The following is a 19,425-nucleotide window of genomic DNA, read 5'->3' as shown; positions in this document are numbered from 1 at the left end:
GTGTCAGAGGCAGTGCCAGGGTACTACTCAGGCATGTCCCTCCCTTCCCAGGGGCAGGGGGTTGTACTTGTATGCCCCCAGTGGGTTCTCTCTGCCTGGTTCCCATTTTTGAAAATCTGTTGTAAACCTTGCTGACGTGGTATCAAGTTTGCAAGAGAGTAGATCCCAATGTGGGGGGAACATATGGCAGATAAACCCTGACATACTAATTTATTTAAGTGAAGTTCCCGAACTTAGAATAGAATCCTTATGGCGCAGAAGGAGGCCATTTGTCCAATCGAGCATGCAACGATAACAATCCCACCCAGACCCTATCCCCACAACCCCCATATTTACCCTGTCAGTCCCCCTGATACTAAGGGCTTCACAGCTCCCGGCTTGGGTCACTGTCTGTGTGGAGTTTGCACATTCTCCCCATGTCTGCGTGGGTTTCCTCCGGGTGCTCCGGTTTCCTCCCACAGTCCAAAGATGTGCGTGTTAGGTTGATTGGCCATGCTAAAATTGCCCTTAGTGTCCTGGGATGCGTAGGTTAGAGGGGTTAGCGGGTAAATATGTAGGGATATGGGGGATATGTAGGGCCTGGGTGGGACTGTGGTCGGTGCAGACTCGATGGGCCGAATGGCCTCTCTCTGTGCTGTAGGGATTCTAAGATTCTAAGATTCTTCTAAGAAGGGGCAATTTAGCATGGCCAATCAACCTAACCTGCAGATCTTTGGACTGTGAGAGGAAACCAGAGCACCCAGAGGAAACCCATGCAGACACAGGGAGAACGTGCAAACTCCACACAGGCAATCACCAAAGGCCGGAATCGAATCCAGATGTCTGGTGCTGTGAGGCAGCAGTGCAAACCACTGTACCACCATTGATACCCATAATAGACATGCTTCGGCACGGTAGCACAGTGGTTAGCACTGCTGCTTCACAGCTCCAGGGACCTGGGTTCGATTCCCGGCTTGGGTCACTGTCTGTGTGGAGTTTGCACATTCTCCTCGTGTCTGCGTGGGTTTCCTCCGGGTGCTCCGGTTTCCTCCCACAGTCCAAAGATGTGCGGGTTAGGTTGATTGGCCATACTAAAATTGCCCCTTAGTGTCCTGGGATGCGTAGATTAGAGGGATTAGCGGGTAAAATATGTAGGGATATGGGGGTAGGGCCTGGGTGGGATTGTGGTCGGGGCAGACTCGATGGGCCGAATGGCCTCCTTCTGCACTGTAGGGTTTCTATGATTTCTATGACTTCCATCTAATGAAGCTTGCGGCTCATGTAGTAAGCTGGATACTCCACACAGATAACTCCTGGGCTGGTGCACACACAATTATAGTTTGTGCCAATCTTACCTCCTTTGTTTCAATGAGAAATTAAACTTTGATTAAAGTTCTCTGATTTGCAGTGAGCAAATAGACCTTTGTGATCTGGCACCGATGCAGAAAGGTAAGAAAACTCCTGCTTTCCTGTTACTCTGAACTCGGAGCGGGCCAGTGAGCTGAATCAGAGCAGAGTGTCCTTGGAAAGTTAGGGATTGACTTTTACGTGAGATTGACCATTCAAGTATATATATGTTATTTTAACCGGTAGGCATGCAAGTGCAAACTGGTTGGAATAAATTTGACAATGTCTTGCCAAGCATCCAGTTTGTATTCTGACCTCCATATTATTGATGGTCACTGGATCGTTATCAGAATTTATTGAAATTTTCAGTAGATTGAGTTGTTCCCTTGCACTCTTTGATATTAAACCATAGATCACCCTCTCAGTGGCAACAGGATTTTGAAAAATCTTAATGAATCTGGGACTTGAAATTGTTCATGGTCCCCCTGAGTTTGCCATGTTGGCCAATGGTGATTTCTCAACGTTTTGGCAATCGAGTGTGTGATCTTTGCAGCTGGTCTGATGCCACATGCCCAGAGGGATCCTGTCAAATTCAAAGAAATGGACAAGCTGTCAAAATTAATTACATTTGCTGCTTTCAGTCTGCAAGCACAGCCCTGTTCCTTACTTCAATACTCCTTCCCACTCCCGCCTCTCTCTGCCGGCCTCCTACACGGTTCCATTGCCCTCTGTACAAAATTAGGGAGCAGCATTTCTTTTTTCTGCTGGACACATTATAGCCTTCTAGTTTCAACATTGCATTTAACAACTTGGGACCTTAACCGTTGCTCTGATTTTTTCAAATTGGTGATGTAAGATGTGAAGCCCCAGAGCCACTGGGCACAAAGAGTTGAGTGAAGGTATTTGGGGGAGGCAGGGGCGGACGGGATAAGTCCACACTCTCAGTGTCTCCTTGCCTTTCTCCACCACATTCTTCAGCCACCGGAGCTCTCTTCTCTTCTCAGAATTTCCAGTTTTCCTCTTCCTCTGCTAAATTGCTCCAACCAGTTACAACTCCTCCAGACCTATTGCATGGAATTTAATGCCCTTTCCTGAAGCATGTTTGGGAGCAGACGAGCATTTAATTGAATGGGAGGATGGAGTGTGGGGATGCCTCCACTTTCCTGCCTCTGCCCCGATTAAGTCTGTGGCGATGTCACTCATGGATGGCCTTCTGGCCTAGCTGCTAATCAAGGCCCTTAAGTGGACACTAATTGCCCATTTAAGGGTCTCGTCCCGCTGTCGGTATCACTATTCTATTGACTGCCTGCCATCCTGCAGAGGGCAGTCGTTCCATATTCCATGCGGGAAGCCTGTAAAAATAAACCCTGTCAGAGTTGCTTATGGGCTTCCGTAGTGGGAGGGGGCCCCTCATTGTCAGGGGGCACTCAATGCTGGATTTAGGGACCCAGCATTGCGAAGGGTTGGTCCACTGAGAGCCATTCCCCTGCCCCTGCGGCCAACCTCTCAACCTGCAAGCACCCCTGCCACCACTGCCCTACCCTGTGACCCCTCTCCCGTCATCCTTAACCTGTCACATCTGTCCCACAGTAATCCTGGGCTTTGAGTAGATGCATTACCGGCAGCATCCACCACAGCCCCAATGGCGCTGATGAGCAATGTACAACTGCCAACCTCTAATTGGCTGACAGATCTCAGGTTGCAGGGGTTTTGGGACACCAATATCGGCACCAAATGAGACCTATTAAGGATGCCGGGCGGGCTCAAGGCTGCCAACCCAATCACAATGCTCAGAGAAAGCGGTGGATTCCGCTGGTACTCCCAGTCACCTCAAAATGGTGACATCCTTGCAGGTACCAAAATAAATAATTATTGAAGGAATGAAGGTGCTAGGGCCATCCAAACAGGGGGAAAATCCCTCACTTGGATTGTTGGGGCTGCAGGAGTGTCCTTTGATGCCTGCAGACCCATCTTTGGGGAATGGAGTCTCTGGCTCTGATGGCCATTAACATGCTGCTGGGAGGTTGCTTCCATTAATTTTGGGGCCTCCCCTTGCGGTGGGGCCACTCCGCCATCAACAAATGCCAACGGGCCCGCTAATTCACCCCTAATTGGGGTCTTCTTTATATTAGCTGCCTGCCATCCTGCAGAGGGCAGTCGCTCCATATTCCAGCCTTCCCCCAGGGAAACGTCCCCAGTTGTGCGAATGTGTTGGGAAGCCACCCGATGTGGTTCCTTGATTTTTCTTTTCCCCAGCTACCAAGCTTCCTAGTCCCACCACCCAGGGAAAACTCTGCCCGTGGTTTCTGCTCCCTAGAGAATACTTGACAATAGCATGGAGTGGTTGTGTAATCATAGAATCATAGAAACCCTACAGTGCAGAAAGAGGCCATTCGGCCCATCGAGTCTGCATCGACCACAATCCCACCCAGGCCCTTCCCCCATATCCCTACATATTTACCAACTAATCCCTCTAACTTATGCATCTGTACTGTACTGTAGGGTTTCTATCTCAGGATTCCAAGGGGCAATTTTTAGCATGGCCAATCAACCTAACCCGCACATCTTTGGACTGTGGGAGGAAACCGGAGCAGCCGGAGGAAACCCCACGCAGACACGAGGAGAATGTGCAAACTCCACACAGACAGTGACCCAAGCCGGGAATCGAACCCAGGTCCCTGGAGCTGTGAAGCAGCAGTGCTAACCACCGTGCTACCTTGTTTTAAAAAAATTTACTTAGTGAATACAAATCCCTGGAGCCAAGCGATCATCTCCTCATTAATTGAATTTAGCCCGCCACTTAGCCTGTAGAGGGGGCACTTCTCAGTATGTGGCAGTGTTGTTTGTGCCTCTCCACAAGTACATTTGTACTGAGGCCCCAGCAGTGGAGGTTGACTCCACAGGGGCTCTGATTTCTCCTGAATATGACACCCCTTTTGAAGTAATCTTCTTGAGCAAGGTCTTCCAGCAGACAGCCTTTGGACCAAAGAATGGGAAACACAGGAAGTCACTTGTGGCAAGCCCCATCTGTCAGCTGGCAGGCTTTGATCTACCACAGCAAGAGTGTTCCTTGCTAAATAGATTGTGTGTTGACTCAGTGGTTTCATTTTATGTCCTTGAGGTTTAGATTTCGATACTTTTGGTTTTCATACCTCCTTATAATTGCGTTCTGTTGGCATCTGATAAGACTTAAATTTTAGCCACACTTCCCCGATGGAATGGGAATGCAAAGCTTGGCGTATGAGGAACATCTGAGGACTCTGGGTCTGTACTTAATGGCGTTTAGAAAGATGAGGGGGAATCTCATGAAGCTTACAGGATATTGAAAGGTCTGGATAAAGTGGACGAGGAGAAGATGTTTCCATTAGTAGGAGAGACAGAATCCAAGGACCCTTTAGAACCAAGATGCAGAGGAATTTCTTCAGCTAGCAGGTGGTGAATCTATGGGATTCATTGCCACGGAAGGCAGTGGAGGCCAAGTCATTAAGTGTATTTGAGACAGAGATAGATAGGTTCTTGACTGGAAAGGTAATCAAAGGTTATGGGCAAAAGGTGGGAGAATGGGGTTGAGAAACTTATCAGCCATGATTGAATGGCGGAGCAGACTCCACAGGCTGAATGGCCTAATTCTGCTCCTACGTCTTATGGTTTTATGATAGATTTGGAGGAAGTAACGTTGGATCAGAGCAGACATGCAGTACAGGCTAACCTGTAATTAGAGTTTAACACAAACATGACTGGCGAAGAAACAAGGGGAGAAAAACAAAACCTGTCTCAACCAGTTGCAGAAATTATTGGTTTTATGAGTTTTAAAATTCAGTGTTCAACTACCTTCTATTGACTGCAAGCATGGTTTTCATCTCAGTCCATCAGCCAAAGAGCAGACATATTTGATAGAGTGTTGTACTAAAAAAAAAGTTATATTTCGCTCAACAGTTGTGTTTTACACATTCTCCATGATGTTCCACCAACCATACTACAGAGTGCTGTTAAGATGCATTGTAGGGTAACCTTGTAAAATTAAATCAAATCTGAGCCCAATTATCTTGGCGTCCTTTCAGAAATGAGGAAATTTCTTCCCACTTATTCCTACCATCCAGTTTTATTTTATTTGTTTCTGTCTAGACTGCTTTTGCACTACACACTAGGGAACGTTCCTCTGGTCTTTTGTTCTGAAAGGAGATATCCTTTAAACATCAATGCAGTCCATTACAATAAAGCTCTAAAGTCCCATCACAACCAGTTCAAAATCGTGCTGAAACATAAGGCAACTAATAAGGGGAGAACTATCAGCAAATATCCCTTTTCGTGAACAATAGGGGAGGCTAGAAAATGAGCAGAGCAGAAAATGCGGCAGTCTCTGTCCGTGAATTTAATTGGAATCATAGAAGAATCATAGAATCATAGAATCCCGACAGTGCAGAAGGAGGCCATTCAGCCCATCGCACCGGCACCGACAACAATCCCACCCTATCCCCGTAAACCCAGGTATTTAGCCCCTGACACTAAGGGCTAATTTAGCGAGGCCAATCAACCTAACCCGCACATCTTTATAGTGTGGAAGGAAACTGGAGCACCCAGAGGAAATCCACGCAGACACGGGGAGAACGTGCAAACTCTACATAGACAGTCACCCAAGGCATGAATTAAACCCACTGTGAGGCAGCAGTGCTAACCACTGTAACAATTAGCCCTACTCAACTACCTCTGTTATTCTGCTGGACCAGTCCCCCCAAGTTTTTGGTACAATCTGGTTAGGGACCAATAATTCTTTGTTTAATGTGGACAAAGTTTGAGATTCAAGACAGTTGCTAATAGAAGCTACCGAGATTCCTCGGGATTTGTACAAACAAAAATAAATGTTATTTTGCAAGGTCAGAAAGATGTAAAACAATTTAAAATATCTATTTTAAAATCTAACATTCAGGGTTAATATATGGTACATGTGAACTAACAGGCAAACTGTGATTGAATAAACTACACTGCATACTAAATACCAAGTGCAACCAAGACAGATTCCGTGAGCTTCTTCGCAACCCACCCAGATGTTAGTGAACATTGTGAGTGACTGAACTTTTTTTCAGTCTACAGTACTTTCAAGTTTTGTATCTGCAAACTTTGATATTGTCCCCTGCACACCAAGATCTAGATCATTAATATATTTCAGGAAAAGCAAGGATCCCAATATTGATCCCTGGGGAACACCACGACAAATCTTCTTCCAGCCCGAAAAATATCAATTGGCCTTTTACTCTCTGCTTCCTATTATTCGGCTAATTTTGTGTCCACAAAGGTAAAGTTTACCAACAGCCTGGCATGTAGTCCAGGCCCAGGTAACAACATGTCACATAACCACCTGAATTTGACTTCTGCGATCAAGAAAAGGCTCAGCTGCACTCTATTCATTATCCTAACTTTTTCAATCCCGGAAAACTATGTTGGCAAAATGCACCATCTACAGACACATTGTAGTGAGGTGCCAAGCTTGCTTTGATAAGTCATCTAAGACCAACAACAGGACCTCCTGAGATCTTTGTTGCCATTGGTGCCAATACCCATGCAATCTAAGTCACCATATGTTCCATTAAGATGCAGCTGAGTACGTTGGATACAGTGAAGTCGATTGATCCTGACAGAATCCTAAGTTTTAATGCAACATACCTTAAACAGCCACGACCCCAGCTATTCAAATAGAAAGGAACATAGGAGCAAGAGGCGGTCATTCAGACCCTTGAACCCATTCCACCATTCAAATAAGTCATGGCTGATCAGTGCCTCAACTCCATCTGTCCACCTGAACTCCATATCACTTGAAGTTTTTTTTAAAAGTTTATTTTATTAGTGTCACAAGTAGGCTTACATTAACACTGCAATGAAGTTACTGTGAAAATCCCCCAGTCGCCACACTCCGGCTCCTGTTCGGGTACACTGAGGGAGAATTTAGCATGGCCAATGCACCTAACCAGCATGTCTTTCGGACTGTGAGAGGAAACTGGAGCACCGGAGGAAACCCACGCAGACACGGGGAGAACGTGCAGACTCTGCACAGACAGTGACCCAAACTGGGAATTGAATCCGGATTCCGGCGCCATGAGGCAGCAGTACTGACCACTGTACCACCGTGCTGCCCGATGATGCTACCTAACAAAAATCTACTGATCTCCATTTCGAAAGTTTCTTTTGATCCTCCATCCAGGGCCTCTTGGGGAAGAGAGTGCCAGATTTATATGCAGGATACTAGCATCTCCCCGGTAAAGTGGAAAATTGACCAAATGTCAGAGAGCCACAAAAAGCAGAACAAATATCGCCAGCCAATTACTGTCCTATAAGTGTGTGTACTTGTGTACTTAAATGAGTACTTTGTGTCAGTATTCACCAAAGAGAAGGACTTGGTGGATGATGAGTCTGGGAAACGATGTGTAGATAGTTTGAGTCATGTTGAGATCAAAAAGGAGGAGGTATTGGGGTTCTTGAGAAACATTAAGGTAGACAAGTCCCCAGAGCCTGATGGGATATACCCCAGAATACTGAGAGAGGCAAGGGAGGAAATTGCTGGGGCCTTGAGAGAAATCTTTGTATCCTCACTGGCTACAGGGGAGGTCCCAGAGTATTGGAGAATAGCCAATATTGTTCCTTTGTTTAAGAAGGGTAGCAAGAATAATCCAGGTAATTACAGGCCAGTGAGCCTTACATCAGAGGTAGGGAAATTATTGGAGAGGTTTCTTCGAGACAGGATTTATTCCCACTTGGAAATAAGTATTAGTGAGAGGCAACATGGTTTTGTGAAGGGGAGGTCGTGTCTCACGAACTTGATCGAGTTTTTCGAGGAAGTGACGAAGATGATTGATGAGGGTAGGGCAGTGGATGTTGTCTACATGGACTTCAGTAAGGCCTTTGACAAGGTCCCTCATGGAAGACAGGTGCAGAAGGTGAAGCCGCTTGGGATCAGAGGTGAGCTGGCAAGATGGATACAAAACTGGCTCGGTCAAAGAAGACAGAGGGTAGCAGTGGAAGGGTGCGTTTCTGAATGGAGGGCTGTGACAAGTGGTGTTCCTCAGGGATCAGTGCTGGGACCTTTGCTGTTTGTAATATATATAAATGAGTTGGAGGAAAATGTAACTGGATTGATTAGTAAGTTTGCGGATGACACAAAGGTTGGTGGATTTGTGGATAGCGATGAGGACCATCAGAGGATACAGCAGGGTATAGATCAGTTAGAGACTTGGGCGGAGAGACGGCAGATGGAGTTTAATCTGGACAAATGTGAGGTAATGCATTTTGGAATGTCTAATACAGATAGGAAATATACAGTAAATGGCAGAACCTTTAAGAGTATTGATAGGCAAAGGGATCTGGGTGTACAGGTACACAGGTCACTGAAAGTGGCAATGCAGGAGAAGGTAGTCAAGAAGGCATATGGCATGCTTGCCTTCATCGGCCGGGGTATTGAGTTTAAAAATTGGCAAGTCATGTTGCAGCTTTATAGAACCTTAGTTAGTTGGAATATAGTGTCCAATTCTGGTCACCACGCTACCAGAAGGATGTGGAAGCTTTGGAGAGGGTACAGAAAAGATTTACCAGGACGTTGACTAATATGGAGGGCATTAGCTATGAGGAGAGGTTGGAGAAACTTGGTTTGTTCTCACTGGAGCGATGGAGGTTGAGGGGAGACAAAGAACAAAGAGAACAAAGAACAAAGAAAATTACAGCACAGGAACAGGCCCTTCGGCCCTCCAAGCTTGCACCGACCATGCTGCCCGACTTAACTAAAACCCACTAAACTTCCGGAAAGAACCAATTCCTTTACACTTCTAAGTATCCTCTATTAATTGTATATTCTGATGCTTGTTAGCCCCTGTTACTTCAAATTTTTTGGGATTGAATTCCATTTACCACTTTTCTACACACCTGACCAGTCCACTGATATATTTTTTGCTTTCCATTTCACCATCAATTAAATGACCAATTTCTGTACCATCTGCAAAACTCTTATTTAATCATGCCCCCTACATTTAAGTCTACATTTAAGACCTAATAGAAGTCTACAAGATTATGAGAGGCATGGACAGAGTGGATAGTCAGAAGCTTTTTCCCAGGGTCGAAGAGTCAATTACTAGGGGGCATAGGTTGAAGGTGTGAGGGGCAAGGTTTAAAGGAGATGTACGAGGCAGATTTTTTACACAGAGTAGTGGGTGCCTGGAACTCGTTGCCGGGGGAGGTAGTGGAAGCGGATGCGGTAGTGACTTTAAGGGGCGTCTTGACAAGTACATGAATAGGATGGGAATAGAGGGATATGGTCCCCGGAAGGGTAGGGGGTTTTAGTTAAGTCGGGCAGCATGGTCGGTGCAGACTTGGAGGGCCGAAGGATCTGTTCCTGTGCTGTAATTTTCTTTGTTCTTGTTCTATAAGTCTCCTCTCAGATGGAAGGAATCATCCATAATGCCATTAAACAATATCTACTCACCAATAGTTGCTCAATACTCAATTTTGGGTCTAGCAGAGTTCCTCAGTTCAACCATGTTCACAGCCTTCCTCAATCTAAGAATCTGAATAAGGATATTCATGAACAGCTTATCATATTAATCATTGGCAGTCCTTGCCAATTTAGAGCAGAATCTACACAGCCTTATATTGATGTGGCAGGTAACATCATGCTACATAACCACCTGGCTATGACTATTTCTACCAAGAAAAAGCCCAGCTACACTGGATTCATTATCCTAACTCTTTCGCTCCCGGAGAGCTGTGTTGACACTATGCAGTATCTCCAGGACACATTGCAATGAGGTGCCGAGCTTACTTTTATGGCATTTAACTCTGTCATCATCGCTGGGTCAATGTCCTGGAATTCCCCACCCGGCACATCAAGGGAGCATTGTCACCACAAGGACTGTATGAGAAGGGCCACCACAAACCTATTAGGCCAACCAGGTATGGCCAACTCACATGCCCTAGCTAATATGTGTCATATTCTGACAACAAATATGAAAGGGGTTTGAAGCTCATCTCACCACAGTTATCTTTATTCACAAAGACAATAGCAGATGATGATTTAGATTGCAGACCAGTAGCTAGAAATTCTTCAATGCAATATATTTATCCCATGGGTAGAGAATCCATCATGACATTTTCTGTGGGGTAAGTTTGGCACATTGAAGAATTTCTAGCCACAGATTAGATTTAGTCAGTTCAATTAGTAATTTTTTTTTGTATCCTTTGTTTTAAAATCTCATTACGGATCACAGACCAGTTCTTTGGGTTCACTCATGGTCACAGTGATATCTGTACTGTTCAATTGGAAAGTTAATGAAAACTTTTGGAGTCTGGAGTTTGTGCATCGGGGGGATTAGCGCAACTCCCAAATTACACTTTAATTTGTTCCAGATGTCTATAATGACCCATAATAAGAACAGAAAATGCTGTAAATACTCAGCTGGTCTGGCAGCGTCTGTGGAGAGAGAAAGAAAGTTGAGCATTCAGGTCAGTGACCTTTCGTTATAGAATCCCTACAGTGCAGAAGGAGGCCATTCAGCCCATCGAGTCTGCACCAAACATAATCCCACCCAGGCGCTATTCCCGTAACCCCACATATTTACCCTGATAATCCCCCTGACACTAGGGTCAATTTAGAATGGCCAATCAACCTGACCCTGTGAGTTCTGATGCAAGGTCATCGATCTGCAATATCAAGCGGGATTATACGCTGAGGGTGGGATCCCCACACCCCTGCATAAATGTTGGGATGAGCCTGCCTCTGCTCAGCCAGCTCACCGCACATTAGTGTTTCAGCCAATGGCCGATAATTATTAAGAGGCGAGATAATTATGCCACAGTGGACCAGACCTCCAGGTAAGTCTGTGAGAGATCCTATGTATGCTTAGTCCTGTTTGCTTCAGTCCATGCAAAGACTTCATTTTAAGATATTTCTGCCTGTGCAAAAACTCAGCTAAGTTTAAAAAATTGGCTACATGTAGAATCAGAAGACATGGTGGGTTAGCTAGCAATTGACTGCATTCCTGAAGGGTACACAATGCAGGCAAACAGCAGCATAACTGCAGCTGCAAGGATTATTTTTCTAAGATGGAGACAGCGTGTGGAAAACATTTCCAATAACAAGATAATGGTTGAAATATGCTTTTGTTTCAGAATGTGTGTGTTCGGTTGTTTCAAGATCCAGATCAATGCATTCAAGCTCAGTACAGGGGCTGGCAGTAGAAAGCCAGTCTCCAAGTTTGTTTTTTCTTTTTGCTTTTAAGCTCTGTTCAATAAAAGAAAACCATTTAAAAACTCGTATCAGTGCTGTCCCCTCGTCTATTTAAATGAACGAATGGAGCCGACAGCCTGGTATCTTGGGCTGGAAGGCCTCATTGAGAGGGGCAGACATGTTGGACAGGGCAAGAGGACAGGGTAGACACAGGGAGGGAAGACTGCGCAGGGGAAGGGGTGGGCAGGGAGGGCGGTGCTTCTGATCGGCACCGGGAACCCAGAAAGTAGGCATTCCCCACCTTTCACAGGCCAGCAGCCAGCAGGGTCAAACCTGTCAGGCTGCACATTGAGCACAGGCTTCTCCCAGGCGTCCGTTAAATCTGAGCAGTAGTGGGATGAGGCCCTTAAGTCAGTACTAATTGCTCACTTATGGAGCTGAAGTGGGCCACGGGTGAGTAGCCCACCCACACCTCCTGCTCCTCATAGGATTGTGGTAGGGTGGGTGGGCCAGCAGTGGGCACACCGCCGATGACACGGTGCCCTATTTCACGATCCACCCACCAGCTTTCCTGCCCACCGCTGACTTCTAAAATTCAGCCCATTAACTTTGTTTTTCTCTCCGCAGCTGCTGTCTGACTTGCTGAGTAATTCCAGCATTTTCTGTTTTTCTCTCGGATATCCAGCAACCCCAATATTTTACTTTTATAATGACCCTGTTGTCAACCGCATAACTCTTCAAAATGGAAGCTTAAAATGTCTGGTCACGAACAGTTAAACTACATGTTGTTCATTTTGAAATTGTATTAAAATAAATAAGAAATAAATATTTCAAAAATACTCTTATTAAATTTAAATTAATAAATAGGTTTATTTTATAATATGTTTAATCAAAAGCCATAAAATAATATTTCATTCTTCATTTAACTTTTGGTAGTTGACGCGTCTTTTTGTATTTTGTTTTTCACAGAAATTCCAGTGATTCTACCTTCCGATCTCAAAGGTGAAAAGGGTGCTCCAGGAAAGCCTGGGCCGAGAGGACCTCCCGGGATACCGGGAATACCAGGGAAACCAGGAAATGGAAAACCGGGCCTTCAAGGACGGACTGGCCCACCTGGGGCACCAGGACTTGCAAGCTTTGGAAAGCCCGGAATGCCAGGACAAGCTGGGAAACCAGGCATCAGAGGAATTCCAGGACCAAAGGGTGATATAGGACCCAGAGGGGATATAGGACCCAGAGGCCTTCCTGGGCCTCCAGGATTACCTGGGCCGTCGGGGTTCTCTGTCATTGGGAAACCAGGAGCCCCAGGAGCTGCTGGTTCCCCGGGGCTTAGAGCAGAGCCTGGTCTAAAGGGAGAACGAGGGCCCCCAGGTGAACGTGGTCCCAAAGGTGAGAATGGATATGGTAAACCGGGGTCTCCGGGTCTAAGAGGTAAGGAAGGGGCACCAGGTAAACCTGGATTACAGGGTCCACCTGGGAGAGGAAAACCAGGAATGAATGGTTTACCTGGAGGTCACGGTGAGAAAGGTGAAGGAGGGCACCAAGGTGAACCTGGGTTATCAGGGCTTCCTGGTCCTCAGGGGCCACCAGGAAAGCCAGGATTGAATGGGATAGGAAAACCAGGCCATGATGGGTTGTCAGGCATTCCTGGATCTAAAGGTCATAAAGGTGAACCTGGCCCTCCCGGTGCTCGTGGTCTGCCTGGAGCTCCAGGATATGCAAAGAATGGAATAAGTGGAGCGAAAGGTGAGCGAGGACCTCCTGGGAACCCAGGCGCATCAGGAATCAACGGTGAATCAGGAATAAATGGCTTTCATGGTGAACCTGGAGCTAAGGGCAATCCAGGGCTTCCAGGGCTTATGGGTCCTAAGGGGTTAATGGGAAAACCAGGTGCACCAGGTACCAAAGGTGAAATTGGGATTGTTGGGCCGCCAGGTCTGAAAGGAATGCAAGGTGACCATGGACAGAATGGACTACCTGGGAAACCAGGTGTGCCAGGAGAGGCAGGTTTACGTGGGCTTCCAGGAGCGCCAGGTCCAATTGGTCAAAAAGGAGAGGGTGGACATGCGGGGGTCCATGGAGCACCAGGATTAGTTGGTCATGTTGGACCCAAAGGAGAGCCAGGCCAAGCAGGACAACCAGGACCTAGAGGTTCTTCAGGAATACCTGGTCTTCAGGGGCCATCGGGGCCCATAGGGCCAATGGGTTTACCAGGTCCCAAAGGAGAACCAGGGCCACCAGGTTTTCCAGGAAATGGCAAAATAGGTGAACCAGGAATTACAGGACCAACAGGTCCACCTGGAACTCCTGGCATACCAGGCATGCTGGGAAACCAAGGTCCGCCTGGGCCACCTGGGCTGCCAGGCGCTCCGGGGATCATCATTAATGGGGAATTAACGGGTGTGGCTAGCCTTCATGTAGATGGAGCTGTAGATGGTGCAAAAATACCAGGGGAAGGGAAACCTGGAAAACCACAGTATGGGAGAGGAGACATTTCTGCCAGGGTGGCCCCTGCTTTCACTGCAATTCTCACCAAACCATTTCCACCATCAGGGGCACCCATTAAGTTTGATAGGATTTTGTATAATGGACAAAATGGTTACAATCCAGCAACTGGACTATTCACGTGTCAAATACCAGGTGTCTATTACTTTGCTTATCACGTGCATATCAAAGGAACCAACATCTGGGTGGCACTGTACAAGAATAATGTGCCTGCCACATACACATATGACGAATACAAGAAAGGATACCTTGATCAAGCATCAGGAAGTGCTGTACTGGAACTAAAGGAGCATGACCAAGTGTGGGTCCAGATGCCTTCAGACCAAGCCAATGGGTTATATTCCACTGAATACATCCATTCCTCTTTCTCAGGATTCCTACTCTGCCCAACATAACATTGATCAACTTGAATTAGCGGATATATATATATTGTGTAGTAATAAACTGTATCAAGACGAACAGCGTTTCACTGGAAAAAGCACACGTGTTATCCTGATGCCACAGTTTTCCAGTGTATTTTTTTTTAAAAAGCCTTAAAAGCCTCTGGGTGATAACCAGCATAGTATAAACAACCACACATCAGACATTTCCCCTAATGACTGCACAAGTCTCCAGCTTATATTGCAATGGATTTAACGTGGAACTGTTGCTTTTATATGAGCGGTTAGAGGCAAAACTTAATTTCTTTTGCAATGCAAGTCGATATGGAGTATGTGATACTTGTACTCCCTGTGCCTACTTTTGAGCAATGTTCTACCTAAGGCAGCATTTCTTGTTTCTACACATTTATACCATTGACAGAAAAAAAACTACCATATTACGCAGTCGTATTCTAGTTATTGTAATCATACCTTTTGAAGTGCAATACATGGTAAGTGGTGTTCCATTGTGAATTCAGACAACTGTATACACTGTATACTGAGCGAGAATTAAAACATTGAAGATTGCTATAATCACTACTGCAACTTGCTTGAATTTTAAATTTCAAATTCACATGTAGTGATGACTAGAGGGAGGTCTGAGGTTAGGCAACGTGGTGCAAAATAAATGTTTTTTTTTGTACTGTCTAGATTATCTGTATTTTGTATTATCTTAGTGACCTGCATTGTTACTGAGCTTCAACCCTGTTCAAATTAAAAGGTAAGAAACATTGAACTATACTGAATCTGAATCAACACAATCGCTTGAGCATGTATAGCTCAGTTACTTACTAATTTAATTCAGTTTGCGGGAGGACTGACACTTACAGATGCCACTATATTTCTGTGATCAAAGACTGTGAAATGTTTTGTCTTTCTCGAGCTCAACTCAAAAACCTTGTTGATTATGAACTCCAACATTAAGACAAGAAAATTGTGTTCCGATGGCACCAAAATAATAGGCGGCAATTGTAAAATCTGGTAATGGATCCTAAAAAGGGGATATATCTTGCCTGATTCAAAGGGTCCAGGAGGTGAACGGTAGTGTTTCTTGTGGGAACTGTGCTCATGGTGGATTGGATTAGTGCAGCTTCTTTGACATCTTTGCAACGGTTGAGACTGTTTTTCACAGGGAGGCATGAATGCAGTAGCAGTCATTTTTCAGTCAGTGTTTCTCCTGATTGTTACAAATGTTTTAAAGAGACTTTTTAATGTCAAATATTTTTAGACGTTTAATAGCCGAATAGTATATGCCATTCAAAACGCTGAGAAATTGTGGTAAATCTCTACAATTGAATCTTAGCTCGTTAAAAATGATCACAACTGAATTACTTGCATTGGTTAGTTTTCTGACGCCTTACCTGTGCCTTTCTTTTGTATTTTAAAAATGTAGTATCTTCCTCTGACCAAATAAACCTTGAAATTGGATTCTTCAAGCACAAAGGCTTCAAGGATTCTTAGGAAAATTTTAACAGTATTTTATAAAGCTTTAACATTTATTTTAAGGGATGAATGTTTTCAGTAAAGTAGTATTTAAATAGCAAATTAATGCATTAATTGTTTATACACTATTATTCAACAAAATTAAAATCAAGTATGCGACTAGTTGAAAGAACAAACACAAAGAAAAGTTACACAGTCTCATAATCTACCAAGTTCCTAGTTTCTCTTTTCTCCCATAGAAGTGCAATAATAATACTGCCTACTACTTAAACTGCTTCAAACTATTTTTTGACCCAGAAATTCAGCAGCTTCCATTTCTGGGTGGACTCATCCCCAGGGTGCTAACAGCCTACATTCAAGTGGGGAGGTCCGAGGAGCCCAGGGTTCTGAACCTCTTTCCCTCATTATCATTTTGATGGCACCGTGATAGGTTTGTACGCTAATATGTGGGTAAGTGTCAAGCGAGGGAGGGAGGAGTTAATTTCAACTGCCCTGTTTCCTCCTTTCACCACCCATCTGCAAACAGAAAGGTGCTTTGTTTTACTTCCCCCCCCCCGGCCTTTATAAGAGGTGATGTCTTTGATGTGATATTTCTATCAATAACCCCCATAGCAAACTCCAGATAGGATGAACGCAAAGGGTTAGTTTATTTGCACACACTGAAATGCAGGAGGAGGGTCGCCACGTAACCCCCTTTGCACCCATACAGTAAAAGAGGGATAGAGAAAAGAAATATTTACAGTGCAGGGACCACAGAGAAAAATGATATTGCTTCACATGGGTTCAGAGTCCAGAATCAAAGTCCAATGAGGTGCTCCCTCACAGAGGTCTGTGGGTTGAATACCAATGCTCTATAATTCACTTTTCTGGTGGAGTTGACTTCACACAATGAAATAAGTCTGTAGAGATTAATCATTGTAGGCGATAGCACAGATGTTCCAATAGAAACAATGTAGATGGGGCCAGTCATTCAATCTGGGCAGAGCACCAATAGGGCTGTGTTGCTGCTAGTCAGATGGTAAAATGGCAAATGGAGGTTTTGCAGTACAGCAAGGCAATATTGCTGGTTCCACAAGCTAGGTCCATGTCACACGATTCCCACGTCTCCATTCTGGCTTTGACAAAGTGTGTGTACCTCTCATCTGAGTCCCTGACATTGTGAAATGTCTCAGCCATTAAGAATTGAAAGGAAGGTAGTAGGGCCCTTTGTGTTAGCAGATGAATGGACTGCAGTTGGCCAATCCAGCTTATGAAGTGCAGAAGGCCTTTGTATGGGCTCACTTTGAGTTTGATCTGTGCAGCCCACAATGTGTCATTGGTGTCTCTTCAGAGATAACGAGGTGTAAGTTTCTTTGAAGCTACCAGATAGCTCCTATTGTTAAGGGTTTAGAGACAGACATAGATTCAGCCGTCTCAAAATGTCTTTGTCCAGTTTTTAAAATTTTAGAAATAGCCATGAGGATATCTATATTTTACAAAAAAAAATGCAGCGTGAGGTCTTAGTCCCCTCACATGAGGGATTGGCTTTGTTTGAGGGAATATGGAGGAGGAGGGGCTGGACTGCCCATTGAAATGAAGGAAAGGGCCAGGAGATCAGGAAAGAACAGTTTGTAGTACTGTTGGAGGGCCATAGAGTCTGATTGTTGGGGTGGGGGCTGGGCTTTGGCACACGAGGAGATGGAAATCAGCCGGGAGTGAGGTTGGAAATCTCAGGTCTGAGGCCGGCAGTAATTAAGGTGAGTACTAACTTTTTCTTCCGTGCTGAGCTTTGGTCTTCCCGGGGGCAAACGACAAATTTGCCAGCTACCTCATATGCATGCCAGAGTTGCAAGAGGGACCCAAAGCAGCCATTCGGCCCATCATTTAACATATGTTAATGGTCTGATGATGGCTTCTGACATGGGCAATGGATGCCTCTTGTTTGACCTTTATCAGAGTGGTGTTCAACATTGCCTGCACCAGAAGTATATATGCAGCGTAGAGACCATTTTAGATACAAAACGGTATTCATAACACCAAACTCCTGGGCACTGTGGAGCCAAATTTATAACTGTTGGTGACTGATTCTATGGGATCAAAACATGATGCAAAACCATTGATTAATTAGGCTCTTCATAGAAAGTGATGCCTAATTTGAAGTATTCTGTACAGAAAACTCTGTTTTTATGGAACAACATTTGCACAAATTATAGTTTGTGAGAAAGACAACTGAAACATCCCTTTTTACAGCCAGATTGAGACTAATTGAATTGGAAATGCAAAGCAGAATCCAATTTTAAAAGAACATGCTGCTGACCCAGTCATGAACACAAATCACAAACACTGCAGTGAAAATCATACATCGTTTTAGTAACTGATTGAATACTTTTGCTTTAAATTGCCAGTGAAAGCAGAGGGAAATACTAAAGTTTATTTTGTATCAAAAGATCCACCATCTAAATTAAGCTGAATATTTTTCTCAAACTAAACTGCTATGGTTACGTGTATCCCCACACTCCTTCATAACGTCAAAAATGTACCAGTGAAAATATAAGAGATATCCATCATTCAAAACAAAGGCACAGGTCAAAGACTTGGAAAGATGAACAGGTATGGAATTGTTAACACTAATCTAACTGTTGCATTTATTAATTTAGTGTTTAGAAAACAGCAAACTGACACTCTTCACCCTTCCACAATAAAGTCAACACAAATTCCAGCTATTCATTGTACTTTATTCTTCAGTTGCCAAGTCAAAAGTCGATATAACAATTTCAGCATGATAAAATTGCATTCCAATATTCATTACTATATGCAACTTTTGATGACCTGTTGTTTAAGATCCCGTGTGAACCCATGGTATTGTTAATGGGTTGTTAATTATGGAGAAAAACGGACATTCTCCCCTGTTGGTTAAAATAAGAATTTCACCTTCTATACCTATCATTGTCTGATATAGAAGGGTAGGTTCTCTTTTGTAAATACTTATATGCACTGTAATAGTAACTGGTAAAATGCACTCTTATTTTATTTGAATGGAAAAAACAGACTTCTTTGAAAGATAAACTACTTGGTTGTATTGATACAACATCAATAAAAGATTTCCTGATGTAAGAATTTTGACTCTTAGTCCATTTTCTTTAGGTTTATTTATTAGTGTCACAAGTAGGCTTACATTAACATTGCAATGAGATTACTGTGAAAATCCCCCAGTCGCCACACTCTGGCGCCTGTTCGGGTTCACTGAGGAGAATTTAGCATGGCCAATGAACCCAACCAGCATGTCTTTCAGACTGTGGGAGGAAAGTGGAGCACCCAGACAAAATCCACGCAGTCATGGGGAGAATGTGCAGACTCCACACAGACAGTCACCCAAGGCCAGAATCGAACCCGGGTGCCTGGCGCTGTGAGGCAGCAGTACTAACCACTTTGCCATTGTGCTGCCATAAGTGTGTACAATAAGAGATTTTCAGTTTCTTTACAAGAGTTATATTCCTGAATCCGAAAATGCTTTACAAATAACTGTTCACTAAACCCTATACAGGACAT

The 19,425-nt window shown here is 44.5% G+C and overlaps 1 protein-coding gene across 1 annotated transcript in view; it reads left to right on the top strand.

The window, feature by feature from the left end:
• Window positions 1-18,982, top strand: part of col8a2 (collagen, type VIII, alpha 2) — a 94,185-nt gene extending 75,203 nt beyond the window's left edge. Inside the window, exon 2 of the mRNA XM_078237945.1 lies at window positions 12,500-18,982. Coding sequence (XP_078094071.1) covers window positions 12,500-14,430 — 1,931 coding nt within the window. The 3' untranslated portion in view covers window positions 14,431-18,982. The remainder of the gene's footprint in view (window positions 1-12,499) is intronic.
• The last annotated feature ends 443 nt before the right edge of the window (window positions 18,983-19,425 follow it).

This window comes from Mustelus asterias, chromosome 21, assembly GCF_964213995.1.
Source record: "Mustelus asterias chromosome 21, sMusAst1.hap1.1, whole genome shotgun sequence".
Lineage (NCBI taxonomy): Eukaryota > Metazoa > Chordata > Chondrichthyes > Carcharhiniformes > Triakidae > Mustelus > Mustelus asterias.
The sequence above is the reverse complement of the archived record's forward strand: the minus strand, read 5'-3'. Positions and strand labels throughout refer to the sequence as shown.